Source organism: Panthera pardus, unplaced genomic scaffold (genome assembly GCF_024362965.1).
Source record: "Panthera pardus isolate Hobbes unplaced genomic scaffold, ASM2436296v1 HiC_scaffold_17, whole genome shotgun sequence".
Taxonomy (NCBI): domain Eukaryota; kingdom Metazoa; phylum Chordata; class Mammalia; order Carnivora; family Felidae; genus Panthera; species Panthera pardus.
In genome coordinates, this window is record NW_026526732.1 from 129,536,722 (window position 1) to 129,557,327 (window position 20,606).

Consider the following 20,606-nt stretch of genomic DNA (forward strand, 5'->3'; position numbering starts at 1 on the left):
TAGCAAATCAGAAGGTAGGTAGACAAACTTGGTAAAAACTGTGCATCTCCCATGTAGAGTCATTTCCACAAGTACCTACAGAGTATAGGTGTCATGTCTCCCAACTACTGGACCCCATCAGTGTGTACATTAAGAACAGAACAAGACCAAAAAAAGAAAATAGAGTCAACAGGACTTGGTAATTGAATGTGAAGTGGAGACAGGGTGTCAGGGAAGTCCAGGAGGGCTCCCAGGTTTGGGGCCTGAGTGACTGAACAGATGTTGGACACCTGCTAAGACAAGACAGGAGTGGGCACTATCTAAAGCTTTCTCCTCCTGCCAGCTTCAAACAACTTCAAGTTCAAACAAAAAGCTAGCAACTACAAATGTATCTTTTACTTCCAAAGGTTGAAAATATTATTTCGGGGTTTTTTTTTCAAACAAAACAAAATCCACTGGAAGAAAACAATTTAAAAGACCCTAATGAAGAGATTTTATCCATAGCTCTCTGTAGAATAAATATACTCCTTCCACAAGGAAAGCCTATAGATAAATATTATCACTGGGGACAGGAGGAGTAGGGAGAAATGTTTCTATATTTTGCAAAAGGTGATATAAGATCAAAAGAAAAAAAGGCTCAGGAAAGTTGGTCTACGTATTCTAAGAATATGGTACTTAAAAAGGCAATTAGGGGCAACTGGGTGGCTCAGTTGGTTGAGCGTCTGACTTCGGCTCAGGGCATGATCTCACAGTCTGTGAGTTTGAGCCCTGCATCAGGCTCTGTGCTGACAGCTCAGAGCCTGGAGCCTGCTTTGGATTCTCTGTCTCCTTCTCTCTCTGCCCCTCCCCCACTTGTGCTCTGTCTCTCTCTATCAAAAATAAATAAATGTAAAAAAAAAACTTTTTAAATAAATAAAAAGTATGCAACTAAAGTGCACAGCAAAATATCAGCAAGTATACAGAAAGAACACAAATACATTTCATAACAGAATAAGGTGCTTTTGTTTGTTAAGTACTTCATACAAACTGTTAGTAGCTTTCTAGATTAAAGGATATCACAGTTACTGAGGCCAGGCTATAAATATAGCAGCAGCTGAAGAAATGATAAGCACTCAAAACACAGGAGAAAGCATTTCCTACACCAAGAATGATGTTCTCTGAGTTGGCCACCCTTCTTCCAGACCTACCCACAGTCACAAACAAGAAGTTCTTTGGTAAACATACAGAACCCAGATGACCAATTCTCGACTGAAGACAACCATATGGACTGAAGAACATTTTCACAATTCAACCCGTTAAACTGTGCCGTTGGCTTCAGTGGTCAAGTGTGTGATTCATATGCCACGAGAGGCGGCCACAGTTTCTAGATCGTTGGAACAGACACGTCTGGGGAGGTCATGCAGGTGAGGGTGGGGAAGCCCATGCAGATGTTTGTTATGAACCAAAGAAACAGCCCACAGGAACATGTGCTCTGCACATCCAGGTCAGCAGATGCCTCAACAATAATCTAGTATTTGCTAATTGTCACAAAAGGATCTAGAAAAAAGCTGGAACTTGGTAGAGAAAGCAATGATTTGTGTGTGCTGCAGCAGGTTTTTCCTGTGACAGTTTGCCCATTGCCTGGATGGACAGTGGCTCACCTCGCCTCTGAGAACAAATAAAATTGTTGCTTTTCAATCTTTCTGCAGCCCTTCTTTGTACTTCAGAGAACCATTCATGAAAATTGCTTCTCATGTTGAGATCCCATTTGAGTAGTGAGATAGATACTCTGGCTCTTGCTCAAGGGCAAAGTTTTAAGTCCAAAGACCCAGAAGGAGAACTTGCAGAAATGAATCTGACTGTGCTCTTTACCTCGGGGGACCACAGACACCACAATGGTGACAGCAATCTTGCCGTCTTGAAATTTGACCACACAATCGTTGACACCAATAAAGCTGGAAATTGCACTTGTTGGTGTCTTTCTGAACCGATTGGTCTCAGACTCAACACACCTGTGCTGACCATTGTGGCCATGTCGATCATTAAACATTCTGGCTGCTTCTCCCAGAGAAGTTGAGTTTCTGGGGATCAGGAGGCCCAGCAGGAAGACAGCTTCCTACTCCAGTGATAACTGTTCTTAGAATGTTCAATGGTACTAAACCCTTTTTTTTCACCATCCCCAAAGTTACTTTATTTACTTTGTCTGAGAGTATCACTTAAATGGCTGTCAATTAAATATCGCTAAAACATTCTGATAGAACTTCCCATCAGTTACCAAGTGACTTCATGTGACTTCATCTGTCTTGAACACAGAGACAGTTTAATAACAATATAATTGGTTTGGTTTTTAAATTTTTAACGTTTTTATTTATTTTTGAGACAGAGAGAGACAGAGCATGAACGGGGGAGGGTCAGAGAGAGGGAGACACAGAATCTGAAACAGGCTCCAGGCTCCGAGCTGTCAGCACAGAGCCCGACGCGGGGCTCGAACTCACTGACCGCGAGATCATGACCTGAGCTGAAGTCGGCCGCTCAACCGACTGAGACACCCAGGCGCCCCTAATTGGTTTGGTTTTTAAAGGAATATTTAACTTAGGTACATCTATGTGAAATACACAGCACACATAGGATATAGGATCAAGGAATACAATGTTAATGCCACGTGTCTTGTCAAGATTTGCCATGTTTACTCTCCCACTCATGCTTCAAACATGTAACATATTTAGGACTAATTTGCCAAATTTTAGCATGTATTTTAACTTTAAAAGCACATCTTGGGGCGCCTGGGTGGTTCGATGGGTTGAGCATCCAACTCTTGATTTCAGCTCAGGTCATAATCCCAGAATCATGGTATTGAGTCCTGCATTGGGTTCTGCACTGAGCATGGAACCTGCTTAAGATTCTCTCTCTCTCACTGCTCCTCTCCTTAGCTTGCATTCTGTCTCTCTAATCTAAAAATACTTTAAAATTTGAAAAAAAAGTTGTTAATGTTTATTTATTTTTGAGAGAGAGAGAGAGACAGAGCATGAGCAGGAGAGGGGCAGACACACACACTCACACACACACACACACACACACACACACAATCCAAAGTAGGGTCCAGGCTCTGAGGTGTCAACACAGAGCCTGACTCGGGGCTTGAAGTCACCAACTACAAGATCATTACCTGAACTGAAGTTGGATGCTGAACCAACTGAGCCACCCAGATGACCCTTTTAAAAATGTTTTTCAATTAAAAAAAAATTTTTTTAATAAAAGCACATCTTTGTGGGACTCTGTAAATAGAAGCTTGTTCAAAGGTGAGAAATGATATATCAGTAACTCAGATTGTAAAAAAATAAAACAATTCTTTAAAAAAAAAATTGGAAGACAGGGGCACCTGGATGGCTCAGTCAGTTAAGCATCTGACTTCAGCTCAGGTCATGATCTCATGGTTCGTGAGTTCGAGCCCCTCATCAAGCTCTCTATGGTCAGCACAGAGCCTGCTTCAGATTCTCTGTCCCCCCCCCCCTCTACCTCTCCCCAGTATGCACTTTCTCTCTTTCACAAAAATAAACAAACAAACAAAAAAGCATTGGAAGACAGGAATACTGAGCAATAGGAGGAATGAGGATGGTGGAAACAAACCAGCCACGGGGGCCAGACAGTCTGAGCGCCAAGGATGCCACCTGTACAAAGGGCTGTGCCTCCAACTGGGCCGCTGACTTTGCAATGTTGCCTAAGTCCCCTCAACTTGGGCCTTGGCTCCTTCTGGGCAATGTGGGATAGTCAGATCCCAGGACCCCTAACAACATTTTTAGCTGTAAAAGCTTGCAATTCCAGTTAAATTTAAAGGAAGGAAATAAACCATCCTAGAGACCCTCTGAATGTTCACTTTTGAAATAATTAGCAGGATATCTTCAGGACTAGTCCTCCAAGGTGGATGGAGGTTTGGTGCTATTTGGTGGGCCATAGTTTTTAGCCCAGCCTGTGGCCCATGAGAATGTGAATTTGGGGTTAAACTGGGCAGTGAAGCCAGTTGGGCTCTCTGCAAAGGCACGGAGAAGTCCTGGAGGCAGTCCTGGCCCCTCAGAATCCAACCCGGCCTCCAGTCCAGTGTCTGACCAAACAAGTGGGTTTCCAGTTTTTTTCTGAAATGAAAACTTTCTTGAGGATGCCCAGCTGGCTCAGAGCCTACTTTAATACATACATACATACATACATACATACATACATACCTTTTCTCCCTGGCTTCTGGCTTTTGAGATTGCTAAAGGAAAATTGGACACAGCTGAAAAAGAAAGAGGCCATCCTTCTCTTGCTTACCCAGCAATAACTTTTGCTTTGCATGTTTTCCCAACAGGCATGTGGTTAAAAACCAAAACTCTGAATATACTCAAGCAAGAATGAGCGCTTTGGGGTAGAGGCAGGTTGTGGGCCAACATGAGCCAGGGGTTCCTGCCCCTGAGAATTGTTTGAGGACCCCCGCTAAACACATGTAGAACAACTAGAAAATGACGGAATGCTGAGACTGGCTATGAGAGCAAGAGAACAGTATGGACCAGAGGGAACTCCAGGGTCCCAGGGCTTGAATAAGCCTCAGAGTGGGAGTGCAGTGTCAGGACAGGGAAGAGGTGGGGCATTCTCACAGGAGCACTGCACGAGGCAGGCACACTGAGTCCACACTGGATAAGGGAGCAAATCTTGGTTCCTTACGGGCTTAGGAATGAGAAAGGCAGGCCCACAAGGTTGCCCCAACCTGTAGACCAACCAGAAAGCTCCTCATTCTTCCCTCTTCCAGCTCTGCCTCTTCCTGGCAGTGAGATCCCAGGTAAGTAGCTTCTCTAAACTTGATTCCCTGTCTATGAAATGGGTCTAACTGCCTACCTACCTTACAGGGTAGGGTTACTGTAAGGATTGTAAATGCATCCTGCACATAAAATTCTTCTACCGTATTTGATCTAGAATAAGCAAGCAATAACTGTAAGGTGCTTTATCATTCATTTAGAAACTATATCAGACACATTAGGAGATGCAGAAATGAACCAGATGTGGATTCTTCCCTTTACTATCCTTAACGACAGCAAATTTAGCACTGTACTCAAGACAGGTAAATAGCTTTACAAAGTCTAAGATGATAAGTTACCTGAGAGGGTCCAGGTAAAGTAGGGCTACAAGCGAGGAGGGAGGTAAGATACAAAAAGAGGGAGAGATTATTTCTACCTGAACTGTAAATTCTAGGCTAAGGAGTCTGAGTTTTATTTGTTGGGAAAGGAGGCCCTTAAGCAGGAGAATGGTGGAAAACAGCAGATTAACTTCATAGTGACAGTGACACAGAGGATGCCCCTGAGGGGAGACAGCCAGGAAATTGTTGCAGTAACTTAGATGCAAGCATTTCTAAAGCCGGGCTGGGGTTGGCAGTGGTGTGGATTGGATGTAGAGGCAAGAACGAATCCAGAAGGTATTTGCAAATGACAGATTTGGTGAGAGACTGGATATGTAAAATAAAGAACGGGAGTGATGCAGAGATAACTTGAATGCTTGCTCCTAAAAAACTGGTAAGGCAGGGTTGCCTCTCACTGAAATAAAATACAGGGCAACGATACATCTCCCTGAAGGCAAACACACATCCATATACATATACCTCACTGCGCTGCTGTATGTCCACAGTTCACATTGCTGGGTGTTTTATTCGCAGTAGAGACACTTCAGGCTATCTTCCCGTCTCCTGAGACCCCAACAGGAGTCAGGAGCTCTTGACAACCATTTTGCATCATAATCTTACCCCACCAGGAGTGAGAGTTCTATTTCTTTCTGGGCTATTTGCTGGAGCTCACGAGGAACAGGCTTGGGAGGCACACCTTCCATCTGTCATGCAGACAGAAGATGGGTTATCTAGTCTGCAGGAAAGACGAATGGAACAGGAAGGAGCAGAGCTGAAGCAGAGAGAGTCCCTCCTGAGTCTGGTAGCTCCAGACCCCGCAGAGGCCTGGCTGACTTTGGATTCCACATGGTAGCCCCGTATCCACCAAACCAACTCCCCTGTTCGCTCAAGCTGGCTTGAGTTAGTTTCTGTAACCTGCAGTTTGGAACCTTGACTAACACTGTGTTCTACTGACATATGGGGCCATGTTGAGGACTACACGAAGTTTACATTTTTCAACAGATAACGTCCCCAATGAAAAGGAGACCTAGTCCCCATTACAGTCCCCCAGAAGAAGTAGGAAGAAGAGGGATGTTGACCTCTTGTCCCAATATTAAGAGGTCTAAATGTCTTACACTGCAACCATAGTAAGGAAGGAACCCAAGAAAAAACTCCTTTCTTTCCTATGGATGAACTCCAGACATGTTTTCTTCTCTGTATTTATTGAAACCATATATGGGTAAGAGCAACGGATCTCGGCCACACTGTCCTGGATTCAAATCCAAGCTCAGGCTCTTACTCACTGGCACATTGCTCAACCTCTCTGAGACTCAGTTTCTTTAGCTATAAAATGGGAGCAATATGTCTCTCACAGAGTCATGTTGGAGTCACTAAGGGGGCGTGGTGGGCACCTGTCTTCCCAGCCCAAGTTTTGTACACTTACGAAATATGAAAAATGAAGGTTGGTGGAAACAGAATGACTTTATCGTTGGTGCAGGCTACAGTGAACAACACCGCTAAGTGTGTGAGTCAAAATCAGTCCATACTCCCAAGGAGACCCTTCACGCCAGGGAAGTGTGAGTCTACTGAGTTGTGGCACCACCCAGGTTGTGGCCTCCCCTGGTGTGAGAGGAGACTCACCCTCAGAAGCTGGGACAGGAGCTCAAAATGTGAATCAATGGCTGCAGCCTACCCAGCAAGTCCCTGTGGGCAGCAGGGAAGAGCAGGGCAAGAGCCCACCGGTGAGGGAGAAAACCCTCTCAGTGGCCAGGAGTGGAGAAATGGTGTTTCCCCACCTCAGCCCCCCACTGATAGTTGTCAGGATTGAGTGAAATAATCCTGGCAAGTGGCATCCCATCCCATGGGTATCTAACCCAATCAAAATCAGCTGTTATCTTCAGCAAGAAGAGACATAACTGACAAGTTAGGACACCACTGACAACTTCTGCCCACAGCTGCTTTCGATGGATGCATGTGTCGGGGAGATGTGGGATGGGTTGTGTACATCTGTGACTCTCTCATGTGTTCTGCTCACCCTGCTTCAGACAGGACGTGAAGATCTCTGTGTGCCGGCCAGGACTTCAATATGTATAGTTTCTAGGTGTTACTGCTACAAGCAATGCGGCTATAAACTCTTGTACATGCTCTTGGTGCCCATGTGTATACACTTTAGTACCTCTGTGGAATTTCTAGCCGGGGAGGTATGTATGTGTTCAGCTCTAGCAGATGCTGCCAAACAGGTTTACAATGTGACACTCCCATTTCTGGGATGTCTAGACATATATGAGTGTGAGAACAGGGGGAATGAAAAGGGGCTGAGAAGCAGCTCTCTGCTGTGGGAGGCAACAGCCTTTGTCCAAAGCCCCCCACGCTCTGCCATGAGGAAGGCTGGCCTAAGGGGAACAGAGGCAGAGACACAAGGTCTACCAGCCACCCCACTACCAGAGATTCTCACACTACCAACACTGGGGATTCTGAGGGCCAGATTTTTTGAGAAAAACATTTTCTCATGTGTGTGGAGCTGGCTGGGGTTTGTAAAAGAAAGGTCGATGGGAGTGTGAGTGCACAGATGTGCCAGTCCACATAATGGCCCAAGTGTCCCGAATCCAAGCTCCCTGAAAGTCGCGTCCCCTGTATGTCTTCATCCCCACGTATCCCAATGCCATGACTGTGCCCCCACCTGGGAAGAGCTCCATTGACCTGTGCTGAAAGAATGAATAGATTTCTGATGAGCTGACTGAGGGAAGGGTCCACCACAGAGGGTATAAAAAGAATTAGACATGGGGCACCTGGCTGGCTCAGTGGGCAGAGCATGTGACTCTTTTTTATAGATTTTTTTAAAGTTATTTATTTATTTATTTATTTATTTATTTATTTATTTATTTATTTATTTTGAGAGAGAGAACAGGGGAGACAGCGAGAATCCCAAGCAGGCTCCAAACTGTCAGCACAGAGCCTGATGCGGGGCTTAAATTCACAAACCATGAGATCGTGACCTGAGCTTAAGTCAGAAGCTTAACCAACTAAGCCACCCAGGCGCCCTACAGCATGCAATCTCAGGGTTGTGAGTTTCAGCCCCACATTGGGCGTGGAATCCACTTTAAAAAAGAAAAAGAGAATTAGACAGAGTCTTCCACTTGTGGAATCTGCAACACCTTTAAAAGAGAACAAAGAGTTAAAAGTGGATACCTGGAGGACTGTGTGGCAGACAAGGAGAATCCCTCCCAGTAGGAACTGACAAGGTGCAGCCGGGAGGGAAAGGGGATGAATCAGAAGAGGGCAGTCACAAAATCAAAACATGTCCCAAAGAATGGGTTTTCAACAATATCACACAGTAGTCAGCAAACAGGAAGCCCCTCAAAAGTAGCTTCTTAAGATAGGGCGGACAATCTTTGAAGAAGCTATTGCAAGGAATTCAGAAGATAGAAGTCAGATGAATGTGTGTACATGTATATATTATGTTATAACAACATGTATACACAATATACCACCCATTATGTGAACAAGAGGAAACAAATGGCATGTTTTCTGCCCACGTAACAAGAACAGTTTGGTTAGCACATTGGCGGCCACCATAATTTGTCCCCCAAGTTGGAAGTTTCATTTATTCTTCCTACACTCAGAGGAAGATAGACAACATTTATTCTCAGAACGAAATCAGTAGAAACCACCTTGCAGAGACCAGAAGGAAAACAGAAAGATATTTAGAACCAACTGTCTGCTTGGTACTTTATAAGTAATTTCCCTTTGTGCTCATAACAATCTAATTAGGCGGGAATGACTGCCCCCATTGTGCAAGTGTGAAAACTCACACTCAGGTTAAGGGTCCTGTTTGAAAGCACACAGATAGCCAGGGCTGAGCTGGGGTCAACAGCAGGCCTCGCTCACCTGGAGCCCAAGTGTCTTCCCCACGTCACGCCTCTAATCCTGGCAGCTAAGTGTATTTCACCAGCACAGCACCAGACAACGCTTTATACATTTCTCAATGGAAGGTATTTTTTCTTAATTTAATTTTATTATTATTATTATTATGAATTTTTATTTGGAAATGGTTTAAAACTCGCAAGAAATTGCAGGAATAGCAGAGAGAATTCTTGTGTGTCTTTCACACACCTTCCCCTGACGATAATATCATCCATAACTATAGTACCTGGTCAAAACCAGGAAGTCGATGTTGGTACAAGACTATTTATTATCAGGGTTTTTCAATGAATCCTCACTGAGGACTTAGGCCAGACAATTACTTGTGGCCGAACGCTGTCCTGTGCTTTGTAGGATGTTTGCAGCACCCCTGGCCATTTGCACCTCCCTCCCCAGTTGTGACCACCAAAAATATTTCCGGATGCAGAAATAGCCTTTAAAATACCAAATTGCTGGGATGCCTGGGTGGTTCAGCCGGTTTAGTGTCAGGCTCTTGATTTTGGCTCAGGTAATGAGATTGAGCCCCACGTTGGGCCTGACACTGAGCATAGTGCCTGCTTGAGAGTCTCTCTCTTTCTCTAAAAAATAAAAAGATAAAGTTCCAAATTGCTTTATATTCTTTATTCAAAATACAACTTCGGGTTCAGCATCTCTCAGACATAACACATGTAGAAAAACAACCACAACAAAGTTTTTGTTTTTGTTTTTAATCCTCGGGATTTAAAAGACATTTTCAAACCACAAAAATATAATTATCCTTTAAAAAATCAAGGAGAAATAGGAAGGCTGCATTTTGATTACACTAGTTCTCTGTTTAAATAAACACTAACAAAAATCACATTCACAGAAATCTGTTACTCATCCCAAACATTCCTGGGCACATTTCTCAAGCAAATCTTAAAACACAGATTGATAAGGTTATTTTCTCTCACATTATTAGAGAGAACTGTTAAAACATTCTAATGTGATCACATAAAAATCTACTGTCTGAAATAGTGACCCATTCTTGCTGCTGCTGGCTGGCTGATAAAGGAGCATTTGGCCCCATCTTGTTTCAGCTGAGGAGGGCAGACACTGTGCCGATGAAAGTTGATGGTCATTTCTGCTCCAGCTCTGAGAACCACCCTCTACTTCCTTGGGCAAGTCAGAGCCCTCCACAGGTAGTATCCCTAGAAAGCTCAGGGATTCCAGACACACACCTAGTGAAGCTATGTTGCATTTTAGACTCTGGAAAAATGACTTGGGTGTCAGAACCTGCCATTGCTTCTTATGCTTATGCCTACAGAGAGTGTTGCTGAATCATTCTGGAAACCCTTGGCTATATAACATGTTTATCTGGATAGTGAACCAACTGGATGTAGCAGGTAGCAGAATCAACAGCAAAGGCTCAAAAAGCTACGCCTTCCACCTCCCAGCAGCCATCAGCACACTTCTGCTCAGGCTAGAGCCTGTGGGGGATGGGACCAGACAAGCCTCGGCCCAGGCCTGAGGCCCAAAACAGGAGTTTCATCCCCCTTCCACCTTCTCACGGCTTTACTCAGTGATAGGTAGCACAGGGGCAGCCCTTACCCCTTAGCCTCAGAACTCAATGCCTTTACAACCCATTTTTTTAATGTTTATTTATTTTCGAGATACCATGCGCTTGCAAGTGGGGGAGGGGCAGTGAGAGGGGGACAGAAGACTCCATGCTGACAGCTGCGAGCCTGATGCAGGGCTTGAACTCACTAACCTCCAGATCGTGACCTGAGCTGAAGCTGGACGCTCAACCCGATGAGCCACCCGGCGCTCCCTTTACAACCCATTTTGAAGGTGTTGTTTCCTCCGCCGGAACAACTAACCTTTCAGAGCATTCATTTTCAATGACTTTATGGTGAATAGCAAAGTCCAAAATAATGCAGGATCTAAAGACAGAAGTGACCTCTAGTTCAGATTTGGGGAAATGGGGAATGAAGGGTTTACTAAGTTACTTTCTGTTATTTGCAAAAGAACATGTTATGTATTTCATTGTTAAACACTTGTTTGCCATTTATTTCCACAATTATCCATTTTATAGATATCGCAGGGACCTTCAAAACTCAATTCAATGTATAGATTTATGATCCTAAAACAATAGACCTCACTAATCTTGGTGTCTGCACTTATTTGTGAAATGGGTTACACAATGGCTTTGGGGTTTTCTGACTGCAAAATGTAACATCACAAGCAACATGCCTGAAATCTGGACATAAAAACACAATTGCTCCTTAACCAGAGGCCCCTTAACCAGACAGGAGTATGCAAATGGACTATTTAAAGGAGTTCTGAACACAAACTCACCTTTCTTTTTAAATAATGTAAAATTAGGAAAAAAAAAACAAAAACCCTTATCCTCTCCAAGAAATTGTAACCTCTTTCACTACCCCAGAACAGCCTCCTAAAAGCAAGGGTGTTTTACCCAAAGACTTCGAGGGAGGAGATGTAGCAATACATCCTCTAGAGAGCACTGCGAGGTGTCCCCACTAAAGGCTATTCGTTTCCCGTGACCATCAATTTCTCATCTGCTGGAGTGGATGCTTCCTCAACATAACACGTGCATAGCTATTTGCAGAAAAGCCATCTGCGCGATGTGCTCATGAATTTTTCAACTTGGAGATTAAATATTTCAGGCTTAGTTCACAAAAATCTACCTGTTTTCCATCTTCGTTCAATTCAGATTTTCAGACAGAATTTCCCATTTCAGGATGCATTAGGATGCTGTTGACTCTCCTTGGGAAATGACCTCAGGTAACAAGTTTCAAAGGACCTGAACGCTGCCAACTATAAGAACGGGATGATGAGTAAATACAATCATGGAGAAATTAGACTGGTCTAAATGTAAGTTAGTCTAAAATATCTTTGCTTTGCCAGAGATGTTTGTAGATACGTACATTTCCCGGTTGAACTGGCTCTGAACTCATGACTTAAATAGACTTTTTACTCTTCTATTAGACTCACTGGCAAATCTCACCAGCGCATCTTAAACGTAAACCCTTGATCTTCGCCAACTCAACAATCGATATTCAGCTGAAATGTGACTCTGTTCTCTCCTTGCCAATATTTGTCCCCTCAGAGGCGGCCAAGGTCAAAGAACTAGACTCCACAAAACGCAAATACAAAGCCTACCCAAAAGATTCAAAAAAGTTTAAATCCTAATGAGTCTAAAGTTAAAATATTTAACACTCCAACAACCAGCCCTTGGAGGATTAAAGGACCATTTAGGGCTGCTTTCCGGTAGTCTCCCCAATCCTCTACAGGGAGTCCAGAGAGGAACATGAAAACACAGCAGGTCACCTAGTGAAATGTGTCTATTACGGAGTCGGGAAGAGAGAGCTGGGTCAGCCCCTCCCAGCGGGCCTCGGGCACTCACCTGCTGATCTGCAGGATGGGCCAGGACTGCTCTGGAGAAGGAAAGCAGGGGTCACCAGGCTGAGCCCAGGCTGTCAGGATCCACCCTAGTCCAAGCCCTTTGCCCTTGTGTGGCTACCACGAGCACATTCCCGATATCTGGAAGACTATCCTTGCCCCGGCATTGTGGGAATTGGCTGCACAAAGGCTGTACTGCAAACAGCTCCCTGTTTGTCAGGATTTGCTTATTAAGTTGCCACACGTCACAGTGCTGTCTTTAACCCACAAACCTGTGCTCCACTGCCTAAATCAAAAATACACATTTGATTCAGTTCCATGATGCCACAAAAAAGGAAAGCATCCCATTTCCTCTCGAAGGCTGTTCTTTGCAGTCCTGACAAAGCACATGCGACACAAATCACAATACTCCAAGTGGCTCCAAGCCACACGCTCTTAAGAAACACGACTGAGTCAGGAAATGAAAAAACTTGGCATACTCAAATATGCGCACCTGCTGTGCTAGATAGCAGCAAGATGGGGAACTCGCGAAACAATGTATAGTCCAACACTACAACTCCAAAAATGAAATGAGCAGAAGGCTCAGCTTTGCTGCGAGTGAGCAGACTCACGAACCACAGCATCACCAGGGAAGCCCTCAGCCCGGGTCAGGGAGGAAAGGCACAGCAGGTGAGGGCATGGTCAGGTGGAAAGCCCACTGAGCACCCAACCGGACAAAGTTCCCCTGGCCCTGCAGCTAAGGTTGGTGGATGACAACTGCTCCACCCCCACGTGCTATAGGAAGCTGCTGGAGCTGTGGCCCTGCTGCCTATGAAGAGAGGCATGTCAGCATCCCCCAGAGCTTGCTGGGTTTCCAGGATCCTAATCCAGTACTTCACTGAAGCAGGATCCTTGTCTCCCTGAGGGAAGTCTTGGAACGTCCTGATCACCCTGCTTCATAAACCTGGGGATTGTAAGGGGAAACTCTGTTCCATACAGACTGCTACATTTTCCAGCCACTGCTTCTGAGACCTCAGATAAGGACACACACTTCATTCAACATTTCCTGACCCAGTGATCCATGGACCCACTTGCCCATAAAGAAGATGCTGGAATCTCTCTGGTAAAATTCAGCATCATTAAGTGAGCTGAGCAGAACTGAGTTTTGATCATTAGAGCTAATAGATACTTCAGCTATTACATTTCAGCATTTCAACTAGAATGACAGCCTCCCCCCTCACTCCCCTACTCAAGGTAAATATTCCTGAAAAAAACCCCACAAGTGAATTGTTGGAATTTTGCTTTGGGGGATGAGCATGTGAGTTTTCATTCCACTCTGGAAATATACTCTCAAACACTTCCTTGGTCTGGCCAGTATCGCCCCTTCTTTTGAAACTACCTCTTCAAAAACAAAACCTATTTAACTTCCTTATGTTTCTTTACAAAATGTTTGTTATCAGTCTATAATGAAAAGTTGGCACTTTATAAAATTGACATTTAGAAGATTGCTTAATACTTAATGTATGAAGGGCCATAACCATGTACAGAAAGACTGGGCTGTTCCAAATCTTTTACAAAATTCTGAACCTTAGAAAAACTATTCTCCAGGATTTGTGAGACAGCAAAGCTAGATTTCCTCACCTGAAAGCCAGGTTTGACTTTCATTATATTATGAAATAAGTACTTTTAAGATTCATTGCTTGAATTCCAAAATATACTTTTGAAAGTCAATAATTTTTTTAAATAAAAAATTTGCTCTTCATACCTCTTTAAAATCCATTTCTTACTTTATTCCATATTTGAAGGGTTACCCTTTTGAAGAATACCAGACAAGGGGATCTCTATTTTGATCATGTTATTGGGCTCCTAATTTCATCCTTGTTTAATTTTAAATAATCCCAAGCAACCCAAAAATAATGCATAATTATCATATGAATTGGCATTTCAAACTGTGCTATAGGCCATATACACTAGCAATATGTTTCAACTAAAATGTATTCATAAACACATAAGAAAAATACAAAATATATTTATCTAAGTGTTCTTATGCAATAATGCATTTTTTAAAAAGAAGTGGCATACAGAACTCAGTATGGGGCGTTGCATGAAAAAGCTTGATAATTTTTGTATTTAGTAACAGAAAAATGATGCAATTGTTAAAATTGTAAAAAATTGTAAAAATGCAATTGTTAAAATTGCTTATTTCTATGGTTATAAAACTTTTTATAAGTGTATGTGAATTAAGTATTCATTGTTTCATAGACATGACTATTTTTTAGTCTGCTTTACTGCAAGCATAAATTATAATGAACTTCGGATGGCTTTCCGCTAATAATTATTTGAAACTTTTCCCCATGATCAATTACCTTTGGCAACCACTGCTATAGTCAAAAGGAATGTCTCCAAAGCAGAGGTTAAATTAAATATTTCCATGGCTTAAGACATCTCATTTTGAGGCATGGAAGTATCTGGCAGTTTCTGTAACTTGATGTCAGTTCAGATAGATGCTATATTTCAGTCGTACTGATTTATTATTATTTCTTATATGAAAGAGGACAAGTAGATTCTCCCCCTTGCACAGTAATAATTGTACATTTGGTGTCTTAGTGTTTATTGTAACCAAGATTACTGAAAATAATGTGAACAGTTTTACCTCTACCCACAAGAGGTTCATTTCAAGTGGCAAGCCTTACTGAAAGTTTAGCTACTTTATTAAGTGTAACTCTCAGCATCTACTGTTAAAAAATACTACTTTTCTAGACCCAGATAAAAGACCACTTAGTAAATATTTTATCTTTTGCCATATAGCCTTTGTTGTATCTACTCAACTTTACTTAGCAGGAAAGCAGTCACAGATTATATGTAAATGAATGTGCATGGCTGTGTTCCAGTAAAACCTCATTTATGGAAACTGAATGTAAATTTCATATAATGCTCATGTGTCACAAAACAGTATTCTTCTTTTGAGTTTTTCCAATTGTTTACAAATGTAAAAGCATTCTCAGCTCTCAGGCCCTACGAGAACAGGCTTCAGGCTGAATTAGGCCCATGGGCTGTGGTATGCCTACCCTGGTTCCTATACAGCAATGGTAGAAACCATCCTTCTTAAAGATTACCATTACAAAATGAACTGACTGTACTCATCATGTGCTGGAAAATAATGAAAACGAAAGAAAGACAAATTCCCAAGGGGTAACCAAGGTGTGGTTAAAAATCAGGTCCTCAGCCAGGATACTTACCTGCCCTGCTCATACATAGCCACTTTATCTTGGCATCCACAGCATCAGCAGCTGAGTGACGAAGGCCAGTGTGCACAGCACCCATCTGGTTCTGACAACATGTACCTGCTGGGCATGCTTCATCTCCTATCAGGTCATCACTACCCATTGTGGCTCTGACTAAAGACAGAAAGACACCTGTCCATTCCACACACACACACACACACACACACACACACACACACACACACACCCTCCAATCACCCAACCACTGGAAAGTCCAGCTTCTCTGGCTGCTAAAGGCCCAGAGAAGTCTAGCAGCTATTATGTGCTCCGCCTATACAAGGGGGTTGAGGGCTGGTGACTGCAGCTTACACAGGTCGACGGGATTACTCTAATGTATCAATTGACCAACCACCTCATTTTGGCAGGGGACAGAACCCTCCTACAAAACATTTCAAAGAACATTTTTGCCCAGAATAGGAAATCTGGGCCTTTCCACATCAGAGAGCAAGGATTGGAGGAAAGAAACTTGAAAATACTGTTAACTATTTGAGGAAGATCACCTGTCAAGACCTCCCAAACTCCCCAGGAGCTGAAATATAAAGTACAGCGTAAAAGAGTGTGCAAGTTGCCTTTACTTTTTTAAAGGACATGCGTACACATAGGCCCAAGTAAGTAATGTCCAGTCTGTGCAAACATCTCCCACATCCCAGTTAAGAGAAAAGGACGGCCCAGCCCAGGCCCCACCCGGTTTTCTCAGAGAAACAGGCCCCTGTGCGAAGGCTCCCCTTCACGCCCAGGGTCCAGTGCATTCTCCTGGCATGATGTGGCAGGATGCCTGTCCTTTCCCTGAGACTCAGGCATCTCCAACAAACAGCAACGGCGAAAACACTTTTGTCTATAGTTTTAAACAAATCCCAAGGTCTTACAATTAGGCACAAGGGTCAGGAGACTTTTTCTTGGAGGAAGCTATGGCTCAGAGTCTTGAGAATTTCTTCCCATTCTGACGCAGAGCGAGAATCCCAGAAGCAGCGGAGGAAGGCCTAAGCGAGGAGACAACGGGCGAGGAGTTACGGTGCTCACAAGGCTCACTCGCCGGATCCGTCCTGGTGAAAAGTTTGCCGTGAACGGCTCCCTCCTTTCCTTCCCCGAGGTACGGGGCTCAGCAAATCGCCCCCGCAGGTCACCCGGGTGCTCTGGGGAGGCGCGCGGCCTGGGGCCCGGCCTTGGGCTCAGAGCGCGTCGGAAGGGCGCACATAGCGCAGCGTGTAGTTGGCCCCCGAGTTATTGTCCCAGTACTCGCCCTGGGCACAGCGGTAGCACACAGCGAAGTGGACCGCGGCGCCCGGTTCGTCCGCGTCTTCCCCCTCCTGGGGCTGCAGGCCGGGGGGCAGGCACAGCGAGAAGTGGAAACGCTCGGCGCCTGGCTCCTCCTCGGCGTCCCCGGGCCCCCCCGACGGCGCCTCAGGTGGCTGTGGCTCCGCCGGCGGCTCGGGCTGCAGCTCGGCCGGCACGTCTAGGAAGGAGCGCCACTCGGTGAAGGTGTAGCGCACCGCCACGGTTCTCGGCCCGGGGCAGCCCAGCACCCGGCCGGAGCCCGTCACCTCCGCTCCCGAGGGCGCCGAGCACTGCACGCGCTCCAAGCACACGCGCTGCCGCCGCAGTCTCTCGGCGGCGGCGCTGGGCCCGGGAAGCTCGAAAAGAGGCCGAAGCCGGGGAGGCGGCGCAGAGAGGGCCGCGGTCGCGGCCGCCGCGGCCAGCAGGCCGGGGAGCTGCTCCAGGTCTTGGGCGCGCATGGGGAAGCTGCGCAGGCGGGAGAGCACGGCGGGCGGCACCTGCGGCTCCTCCGCCTCGCTGAAGTGCTTCACGCTGGCCAGGCTTAGCCCCAGCGCGTCCGCGAACTGCACTCGCTTCTTGCACTTGGCGCAGCAGCTGCCGGGACCGTGCGGCAAGCCCTCGGCCCCCTCGCCGCCCTCCGGGCCGAGCCCCAGGCCAAGCTGCTGGCGCTGGCGCAGCAGCTTGGCCGCCTGCAAGATCGGGTCCGCGGGCAGGGAAAAGGAACGCGGGAGGCGGCGGCGGCATTCCAGCAGCTCCTCCGGCTCCTGGGAGGCGGCCTCTTCCTCCGCGGACAAGGGGTCAGCGTCGGGGCTCGGGGCTTCCGACGCGCCGCCGCCGTCGCCCCCCGGAGTGGGCAGCCCCTCGGCTGGCGGGGGTTCTCCAAAGAGCGCAGGTCCCTGTTTCTCCAAACTTAGCGCCCCCTGGGGCTCCATGACGCTGTCTGGCCCCGGGACTGTCCGTATCGCTTCTCCCTGGAGACTTAACACCTTGGGTCGTTGCAAGGGCGCGCAGAGCCCGCCCCTGGCTGGAGCTGAGAAGACAGTCCCACTGCGTAGCCCCGGGTTTTAGTGGCGGAGACCCGGCGCGAAGTGGGAGGAGGATGCCGGCGTGGGGCCGGCTCTGGGGATTGAACCTGCCAGCGGCGGGGGAGGGCCCGGGGCGGGGAGGCGCAGGCCGTGGGAACACCGGGAAGCTGGGCGGCGCGGGCCGGAGCGAGCGGGCGAGCTTCCCGAAGGCTGAGGCAGAAGGTGGAGACGGCTCTCTGGAAGTTGGGGGCTCCCTTTTCCCTCCCGCCCACCCCGGCGGGGCCCGCGTCGGTCCTGCCTCCGGAGCTCCTCGGGTGAACTGGCGCTCAGCTTTCGTGGACTCGGGCGCGAACTGCCTTCCTCCGGCGCGTCAAGTTGCCCCAGGTCTGGACGGGTCCGCCCTCTGGAGGGTCGCAAAGCCGTCTCCTCCCGGGTGTCGCGGAGGCCGGGGAAGTCCCCGGGGGCAGGCGCGCAATTAGGGAAGCTCGCCTGCGGGCAAGCGGACCGAGAGCGCCGAGCGCCTCCCTCGCTTTCTTTTCCTTCCTTCCCAAACTTCGGGGCTCCCGGGCTTCAGTCCCGCTCTCCCGCCGGCGCGCTGGCCTCGGCGCTCCCGCAGTGGCGGCGCCCGGGGGCTGGGGCCGAGTCCGGGGCGGGGACGCGGCTCTGCGCCGAGAACTGCCGGAGGCCATTAGCTCGGGGCCCGGGAGCACGTCCCCGCTCCTCCCCCTGTCCCGCCCGCCGCGCTCCGGGGCCCTGAGGACCGGGGCCCCGCGGGACCGTCGCCGCGCGCACTGCCTCTCCCCGAGGCCCCGAGGGGCCTCGGCGTGCGCTAGGGCTGCGAAGCGGCCGACCTGCGGCTCTACCGGTGGAACGTGGAACCTGGGCACTGGGGAGACCTTCGGTAGTGAGTTTTTGTTGTTGGTTTTGTCTGTTTTTAAGGCTAACTTTACCTTGATCAAAGTCAGTGTCTCGCAAACATCAGCGCGCGTCGGCGTCACCTGGAGGGGTTGTGAAAACATTCGTGCGCCACCCTGGAGTTTCTGATTGAGTGTTGCTGAAAGTATTTCCAACAAGGTCATGCCGATGCTGGGCTCCAGGGACCGCATTTTGGGGACCTGCGTATAAACCTGTGTGGACGTGTGGAGTTACTTGTGTAAAAAGCTAGGGATTCTAGAAACATAGATACAGTATTTCAGGGAAAAAAAAAGAAAAGAAAAGAAAAAAAAAAGAAAAGCCAACCTACCCGGGTCATTTAACTGAGGCATGGTAACTAAAATACCTTATGGTCTGGCAGAATTTAAAGGGGCCAGCACCTTAGGCATTTTGGTGAGGAGGCAGGCATAAGATGGAGAGTAGGGAGTAAGGGTCATATTAATCACTAATATTGACTGAGCACCCAGCCATCAGCAAATGTTGGTTTGAACTGATCCTCCTTGCCTGATCTTATTCTCAGAGCATCATCCCTACTCTACAAGTGGGACATAGAAGTGTGAAGGATTTTTCATTGCCCAGGCCTCACAGCTAGGTGTGGTGGGATTTGAACCCTGGGCAATTAAGAGGGAAAAGTTCTCCCATCACTAGGAAGCCAGGGCTGGGGGTGTGATGCTCCTGAGGAAGGGGCTCTGCCATCCTCCTGTTAGGGTGGTAGGTCCTTGGGTGCCCAATATAGAATTCCATGATTGCATGTCAACTTGGAAGCTTACAAGAGGCACGTGATACTCTGTGTGTCTCCCTGAACAACTCCAAGATTTGGGGAAGAAGACATTATTTTTACATTTAGGTAAATATTTACATATTATGGAGTTAAACACAAAATTTGAAAATTATTTGGAAGATTAAAATAGGATTTCAAAGAGATTTTGAGGTTGTGGTGACCCTTTGGGCTACTGCCCTCATCAGGGCCATGTGCCCACTGCAGGACAAGGGACTTCAGGAGGTGAGGTGCCTAAGGAGTAGGACTCAAGGAGGTGTCAGACTCAGGGTTATGCAGGGCCCTAGGCCCAGCAACTCTCTTTTCTTTTTAGTGAAAGTGTTAGAACACCTCACCCTCAGGGAGCTCTCAGTATATTGGAGGAGACCAACATTAACCAAAAAGCAAATACAGGCTTGGCCACACTAGCAGATGCTAAGAAGGATGCAACCTAGCCAGGGAGGCCTCCAGGAGGAAGGTGAGTGGGAGTGAACAGATAGGCCTGCAGGTAACATTTCAGCCCATAGTTGTATGGGCCCCGTGTGGGTGGGAGTGTGGGGAATGTGGGTGGAAGGAGTTCACATGGCGGAGGAAGCAAGGGGTCTTTCTTGAGTCTCTTTCATAAGAGCACTAATCCCATCCATGAGGGCCCCACCCTCATGACCCAATTACCCTCCAAAGCCCAATCTCCTAAAACCTTCACATTGGGGGTTAGATTTCAACATAGGAACTTTGAGGGGACACAAACATGTACACTACAGCAGACACATTGATTGTTTTGAGGTGAAGACAATTGAGAAACAGCAGATACAGGAAGGGCTCTCCTTTCTACCCAAAATCATGGCATAGATTTCTTGTACCAGGAAAAGGAGAACATTCTTATCATCAAGACAGAGTTGACACCAATTTGAATCTGGACAAACAAACCTACTAAAATAGACCTTAGCTTCCACTAGTTTCCCCATGTACTT

At 46.8% G+C, this 20,606-nt stretch overlaps 1 protein-coding gene across 1 annotated transcript; it reads right to left on the reverse strand.

Moving 5' to 3' along the window:
• Positions 1-16,199: 16,199 nt before the first annotated feature.
• PPP1R3G (protein phosphatase 1 regulatory subunit 3G) lies at positions 16,200-18,641 on the reverse strand. Its single transcript, XM_019419855.2, has one exon. It carries the CDS (start codon positions 17,850-17,852, stop codon positions 16,815-16,817), a length of 1,038 nt encoding a protein of 345 aa, XP_019275400.1. The 5' UTR covers positions 17,853-18,641; the 3' UTR covers positions 16,200-16,814.
• Between the last annotated feature and the right edge of the window lie 1,965 nt (positions 18,642-20,606).